At 36.2% G+C, this 7,913-nt stretch overlaps 1 protein-coding gene across 2 annotated transcripts in view; it reads left to right on the top strand.

Moving 5' to 3' along the window:
* Positions 1 to 5,762: 5,762 nt before the first annotated feature.
* The window catches only part of MMRN1 (multimerin 1), a 74,531-nt gene continuing 72,380 nt past the window's right edge, over positions 5,763 to 7,913 (top strand). The window contains exon 1 of one of the 2 annotated variants that reach the window (XM_070372150.1): positions 5,763 to 6,472. In XM_070372150.1, the coding sequence (XP_070228251.1) occupies positions 5,883 to 6,472 (590 nt within the window). In that variant the 5' untranslated portion in view covers positions 5,763 to 5,882. The remainder of the gene's footprint in view (positions 6,473 to 7,913) is intronic. The other variant, XM_014481022.2, reaches the window with a different exon arrangement.

Here is a 7,913-nt window from a genome sequence, read left to right as displayed (position 1 = left end):
TACTGGGAAAACCATAGTTTTGACTAGATGGACCTTTGTTGGCAAAGTAATATCTCTGCTTTTTAATATGCTGTCTAGGTTGGTCATAGCTTTTCTTATAAGGAGCAAGTGTCTTTTAATTTAATGGCTGCAGTCACCATCTGCAATGATTTTGAAGCCCAAGAAAATAAAGTCTGTCACTGTTCCCATTTTTTCGCCATCTATTTGCCATGAAGTGATGGGACCAGATACCATGATCTTAGTTTTCTGAATGTTGAGTTTTAAGCCAACTTTTTCACTCTCCTCTTTCACTTCCAAAAAGAGGCTCTTCAGTTCTTTTTCACTTTCAGCCATAAGGGTGGGGCTATTTGCATATCTGAGGTTACTGATACTTCTCCTAGCAATCTTCATTCCAGCTTGTGCTTCATCCAGCTTGCCATTTTGCATAATGTCCTCTGCATATAAGTTAAATAAGTAGGGTGCATAAGCAGCCTTGACATACTCCTTTCCCAATTTGGAACCATTTTGTTGTTCCATGTCTAGCTTTAACTGTTGCTTTTTGACATGCATACAGATTTCTCAGGAGGCAGGTAAGGCAGCCTGGTATTCTTATCTCTTTAAGAATTTTCCACAGTTGTGATCCACTCAGTCAAAGTCTTTGGTGTAGTCAGGAAAGCCGAGTAGATGTTTTTAGTCATGTATGGATCTGAGAATTGGAATATAAAGAAAGCTGAGCACTGAAGAATTAATGCTTTTGAACCGTGGTGTTGGATAAGACTCTTAAGAGTCCCTTGGACAGCAAGGAGATCCAACCAGTACATCCTAAATGAAATCAGTCCTGAATATTCATTGGAAGAACTGATGCTGAAGCTGAAACTCCAATACTTTGGCCACCTTGTGCAAAGAACTGACTCATTGGAAAAGACCCTGATGCTGGGAAAGATTGAAGGTGGGAGGAGAAGGGGACCACAGAGGATGAGATGGTGGATGGCATTACCTACTCAATAGACATGAGTCTTGAGTAAACTCTGGGAGTTGGTGATGGACAGGGATGCCTGGCGTGCTGCAGTCCATGGGGTTGCAAGGAGTCAGACATGACTGAGTGACTGAACTGAACTGAGATGTGCTTCTGGAAATATCTTGCTTTTTTGATGATCCAACGGATGTTGGCAATTTGATCTCTGGATCCTATGCCTTTTCTAAATCCAGCTTGAACATCTGGAAGTTCATGATTCACATACTGCTGAAGCCTGGCTTGGAGAATTTTGAACATTACTTTGCTAGCATGTGAGACGAATGCAATTGTGCCGTAGTTGAGCATCTTTGGCATTGCCTTTCTTTGGGATTGGAATGAACACTGGCCTTTTCCAGTTCTGTGGCCACTGCTGAGTTTTTCAAATTTGCTGGCATATTGAGTGCAACACTTTCAAAGCATCATCTTTTAGGATTTATCTCAAATGGAATTCCATCACCTCCACTAGCTTTGTTTGTAGTGATTTTTCCTAAGGACCAGTTGACTTCGCATTCCAGGATGTCTGGCTCTAGGTGAGTGATCATACCATCATGGTTATCTGGGTCGTGGAGATCTTTTTTGTATAATTCTTCTGTGTATTCTTGCCATCTCTTCTTAATAAATCAAATCCCTTGACAATTATACAGTGGAAGTGGCAAATAGATTCAAGGGATTAGATCTGATAGAGTGCCTGAAGAATTGTGAACGGAAGTTCGTGACACTGTAAAAGAGGCAGTGATCAAGACCATCCCCAAGAAAAAGAAATGCAAAAAGGCAAAACGGTTGTCTGATGAGGCCTTGCAAATAGCTGAAAAAAGAAGAAAAACTAAAGGCAAAAAGGAAAAGGAAAGATATACCCATTTGAACGCAGAGTTACAAAGAACAGCAAAGAGAGATGAGAAAGCCCTCCTCAGTGATCAATGCAAAGAAATAGAGGAAAATAATAGAATGGGAAAGACTAGAGATCTCTTCAAGAAAATTAAAGATACCAAGGGAACATTTCATGCAAAATGGGCACAATAAAGAATTGGACATACTATGCATCAATTAACAATGTGCTACTTTAGGAGGTTACTTAAATTCTTTAAGCTTGATTTTCTATCAGTAAAATGAGAGTCAGATACTTACTTGGCATGACTTACTTGGCATGGAGAAGGGCTATAGTGAAGTATTATTTTCAAAATTTTATACTATTTTAAAGATGAGAATTTCTTTGTGAGAAAGAAAGATGCTGCCAAGAAACCCTGTTAATCTAGTTGAAACTATTCCCTGCTTCCAATATTTTATAGAGGACAATAACTCTTGCAGCCATAAAATGGCTTTTAAATAATACATAGCACTATCTACAAATCTGACAAAGGTCCCTATAGTCAAAGCTATGGTTTTTCCAGGAGTCATGTATGGATGTGAGAGTTGGATCATAAAGAAAGTTGGGTGTCAAAGAATTGATTCTTTTGAACTCTGGTGTTAGAGAAGACTCTTGAGAGTCCCTTTAACTGCAAGGATATCAATCCATCAGTCCTAAAGGAAATCAGTCCTGAATGTTCACTGGAAGGACTGATGCTGAAGCTGAAACTCCAATACTTTGGCCACCTGATTCAAGGAACTGACTCACTGGAAAAGACTCTGATGCTAGGAAAGATAGAAAGCAGGAAGAGAAGGGGACCACAGAGGAAGAGATGGTTGGATGGCATCACCGACTCAATGGACATGAGTTTGAGCAAGCTCTGGGAGATGGTGAAGGACAGGGAAGCCTGGTGTGCTGTAGTCCATGGGGTTGCAAAGAGTAGGACATGACTGAGTGACTGCACAACAATCTACAAATCATGAAGTCCTTAATCTAAGATTCTCTTTTAACTCCTAATTACATTTTTGTTTCAACTTAATATGATTTTTTGTTTTTTCTTATGATTAGAAAAGACTAAAATAATAACAATGAATAATAATACATTACAAAAAGAAAATGGAAATAACCCCCATTATCTCATCAGCTAGAGAGAGCCCTTTTGCAAAATATATTCAATCCTTAAGGTACAATGAAAAATGACATACAAACTCGATGATAGTACATAATATAATGAGTTTTATAGTTGCTTTCTTATAAATTGCTCAATGAAGAAAAATGGCAATAGAGTAAAACAGTTTAACTTAAACAATTTAGCAACCACAGGGGTGTAGCAAAATGATTGGGTCCAGGTGTAAAAACTCTGATAATATAGTTTAATCCAGGGATAGTTTTTATAGTAATTAGAAGAATGACTGAATATTCTTTAGGCAATAATCCCAGGAATATTATTATTCTTAATTGTTAGTTGATGAATATTAATGAGTCTCAAAAGCAGAATTTGAGGCTAGACTTCTGACAGTTTCTTAAGTATAGATACTTATTTTATGTCTCCAATTAAGGACTGATCCATACACCTAAATCCCTCAGATGAGATGGTGTTTCTCTAGGGAGTTACAGCAATAGATGGCTTATTGGATTGATAATGAGATACAGAACCTTTAGCCTTCTGATCACAAGGTCACTTGTAAGCTAGGATAGGGGTAACCAAAATCATTATTGGTCAATGTGTTACAGGAGGAGAAATGAATTGCTTCACCTCAGCTCAGTTTTTATTACCATTTGAGAGCCATTTTTTATCTCTTATATGAGTGACCCTTACCACTCAAGTTCATTTGTCCTAAATAGGATCAAGATTTTTTTTTCAAATCATAGAAATAAGAAAATGTGTGTGTGTCATTATTCTGATTATTTCTTAAACTTTCAGGATGGTCTCTTAATCTACTTTTACTAAATCTAACAAAATGATTTAAAATTGTACACTAAATAGAAATACTTCACTTAGAGCTTTCTAATTACTATTCTGTTCTAAGTCAAAGATAGTTGCTTGTTGTCTTTTCCAGATAAAGAAGCTGTAATGTCTTTTTTTAGTACTGACAACTATACTTGTGTTGTGAAAATTATGCATTTCATCACTCTTTTTAGTAAGTAATTGCTGCCTGGATTGTCTGTGCTGGACCTATTTGCTCTTTTACAAATGCAAAGTTAGTTAGTTGCTCTGTGATATATCTGAGAAACAGATGTTTTGTATCACGTATCAAAGTCAGTTGGGTTGCTGCTGACTAATGTGTGTCATAGTTTAAATAACCTCATGTTATATACTCTCTAAATGTCAACAACAGTCTACAGCCATACCAACCTGAATGCACCCGATCTTGTCTAAATGTCAACAATAGCTTATATAAGAGAATGATGGAGATGAAGGGGAGAAAATGTATTAAGATCAAAAAGTTAGTAGTTCAGAGGAAATTTAGGTCTTGTTTCGAAACCTGGTGTCCTGTATACAGGATTAGAGACAAGAATATATATCTGTTGTTGTTTGGTCGCTCAGTTGTGTCTGACTCTTTGTAACCCCCTGGACTCTTTGCAACCCCATTTATAAAGGATTAGAGACAAGAGTATATATCTATAATAATATATAACCAAATAGTCATGAAGTTTCCAGTTTTTTGGTTCTGAAGAAAACGTTACAAGACTGAATATTTAACAAGAACTTAATACCAGGCACTGAAATTGACAAAAAGATTAATTACACAGAGATCTAGCTTTCAGGTAATATATAATAGAACACAAGTACATTGAGACCCAAGAATATTCTTGCTTTATAATCTTAGCATCTAAGAGAGCACCTCACTAAAGCTGACTGGCGATTTGGGTTATTACTGAATGAATGAAAGAAAGAAGAAACATATGGATGGATGAACTACTCTAGTTTGTTACTTACATGTCCGAAGGGTATGCTATGGAAAATTTTTTACAGCTCAGAGAGCTTAATGGAAGCCTGAGAATCAGACATTTGTTGGAACAGTGAAATCATAAATCCCATGAAGCATCTCTACTGGGAAAACCGCCATTGAACAGTCTTTGATCAATGCAATTCCCTACTTTCTGCTGCTGATACATTTGGCACTACAGTAAAAATACAAAAACTAATATGTATTATTCCACTTTAATTTATTTTCATATGAGTCCACTCTTTCTTCATCCTTTTTTAGTGGTAAAATACTAATCACTCTCAACCATGAGAAGATAAGCATTAGAAAATAGAGAATTAAATTTCTGATGCTTCATTCCATTAACTGGTTCCAATAGAAATTTCGAGAGCAAAATTTAAAGTGAGTTTCTTGTATACTCACATAATTCAATAATTTATCCTTTTCTTTTTTATTATCATCATTGAGATTGATTTCAAATAATGCTACAGCTAAAGTGTGTATAGAAAAATAGGGACATGTTTTTATTTTTTCACAATTTAGCCTGTGATGCATGAAAGGGCGGAGACACTGCAGACAGAGTTTTTATTTGTGCATGTGTATATGTCCTTAAACAAAACATGGCTCTCTGGATGGGGCACAGTTGAAAGGAAGTATCACATTATTTTTTCTCAATTTCCTTGCATAGTAGAACAAAATGTAAACTATTTGACTTAACCCATCCAAACAAAATTCCATCATCACCATGAAATTTCTCTTCAAAACTGAGCAACACATGAAATATAAGTGGACCTGGGAAAGTTACTTCACATTTCTTTCATGGGTTTTCCTGATAATCATTGCCTGTGTTTTTCCATTTACCCTCAGCTTCGTCGGACACACATTACTGCTTCCATAGATCATCCTACCAGAGGTCACAGATCACACAGAACCTACAGAAACAGGAAATCAAACTTCCTGAGTCCACTACAAAACACAGAAACCTGTTTCCTCTTCACATCTCAAATTGGCAAACCTCTGTCTTAGCAGATTCAGTGTGGAAGCAGTTGTCAGAAAGGCTAGAAGGACTTTATCCCCCAATTTTACTTGAGCTTTCTAGCTTCCAACTACTGAAATGAAAGGAGCAAGGCTATTTATCCTGCTTTCTAGTTTATGGAGTGGAGGCTTTGGGCTTAATGGCCCTACGCACACTTGGACTACAACTGAGGATGAGAACTCCCAGAAGAATGCGACCTCTGCTTCAGTTCCTCCAAACAAAGGACAAAGTCTCCAGGTGCTGCCAACCCCCAAGATCACATCAACTGAAGTGGCCACAGCTCCTGATTCCAGCACTTCTGAAGACAGTCTTCTGAAATCAATACCACTGCCTTCAGAGACAAGTGCATCTCCAGAGGGTGTGAGAAAACAAACTCTCACACTCACAGAGAAGACAGAAGAAGGGATGCTGAAGTTACAAACGCTTGCCCTCCAGACGGAACCTACCCTCAAGTTCAGTCCTAAAGCAGAATCAGTGATTCTTTCCAACTCCACCCTGAAATTTCTTCAGAGCTTTGCCAGAAAGACGAATGAACAAGGCATTTCTCCAAACTCAGTTGGAGGCGTGGGAAATCGATCGCCACGGGAAACGTACCTCAGCAGAGGTGACAGCCCTGGAAGCCAAAGAACCAGCAAACAAAAACCAAGTTTTGAAACAACTAGAGGAAAGTAAGAAAATTCTTTTTTTTCCCCCTTTCTAATGATACGGTTTGTAAGATTGCAAGCTAACAGTTAAATGGTCTCATTTCCAGACAGGATTTTGTGTTCAAGATGAAACCAGATCATATGTCAGTTAGATGAGGGAATTGAGCATTACCTTATCTTAAAAGGAAAAGCTGAACAAATAAAATGCAGCAATTTGTTTTAATTGAAGTGGTCCAAGTTACTAAATAGAGGTACTTTAACTGGAGATGGTCACTAACCCTACAGTGTAACCCTACAGTGACTTGTTAGTTAACTCACATCAAGCATATGCTGTTTGTGCTCAGAATTACATCTACAAGGTGAAAGAAAAAAATGTCAATACGGTTAACGTGTGAACAGATTTAAAAATTGAAACAGCCTGGTGCTGTGGAAATTAAACAGTTATCAAGAACAAACCAAGCAGAGCTGGGTTGGAATCCTGGCTCCCATACTGTCTGGATCCTTGACTTCAGCAAGTCAATTGATGTTCCTGAATCTAAGTTTTTTCATTTGTAAAATACAGATAGGAAATACAGATAAAAATTCCAACTTTGCAGGGTTATCATGCAAGATTTAAATTAATGAAATGTGCTTAGACACATACTTCTCACAGAATGGGTGCTCAACAAATCATATTTTACTAGTACTGTTATACTGAGTTATGCTATTATCATTAATGTGTTGATTAGAGAGGCCAATTTTTCAAATTGATTTTGATTTAAAATTAGAGAAAATTCTATTTGAATTGTTGAAACAAAATAATAAAACAAAGCTTAAAACAGTATCATTAAATAAAACTTTTAAAAGGCCCAAAAAAACAAGAACAAAACACTGAGAAATGCAAGTCAGTGTTCTATTCATTTAATGTTCAAAATTATTTCTATGTTTAGAATACTAGATGTTTAGTATTATGAAATTAAACTTTCAAATACCTTTTGCTTATAATAAAAATTTAAAGACACCAAATAATGCCTTGGAAGCTTGAGTTAAATACCTGACTACATAAACTAATTTAAGTTAATAATAGCAACTTACACCTGCTATATGAAAGGCATTGTGTTAATGGTATAAAGATGTTCTTGATATAAAGATGAGGACACACTGGGAATATAAACCAGTAGATTTGTATTTATTTAATTCCATTTTCACTGTATTTCAAAGGTTATAGAATTTTTTAAATATGGAAGTAAATGTGATTTTAACTAAAAACATTAACTTCGTGGAATGTAGAACATGCCAATGTACTATAAAATAAATACTACAGATTACAAAATGTTCAACTTGGGATGGATATACTTTGTCTATAAGAGACATTTTAACAGATATAAATTAAGCTTTCTCATGTTTATGAACAACAGAATATGGGCTATCAAATAATAGTAAAATGTAAACTATTGAGAGTCATAGTCACTTATAAAATCATCTC

Source organism: Bos mutus, chromosome 6 (assembly GCF_027580195.1).
Source record: "Bos mutus isolate GX-2022 chromosome 6, NWIPB_WYAK_1.1, whole genome shotgun sequence".
In the NCBI taxonomy this organism is placed as follows: Eukaryota; Metazoa; Chordata; class Mammalia; order Artiodactyla; family Bovidae; genus Bos; species Bos mutus.
Note: the sequence above shows the minus strand (reverse complement) of the source record. Positions and strands in the feature narration are given on the sequence as shown.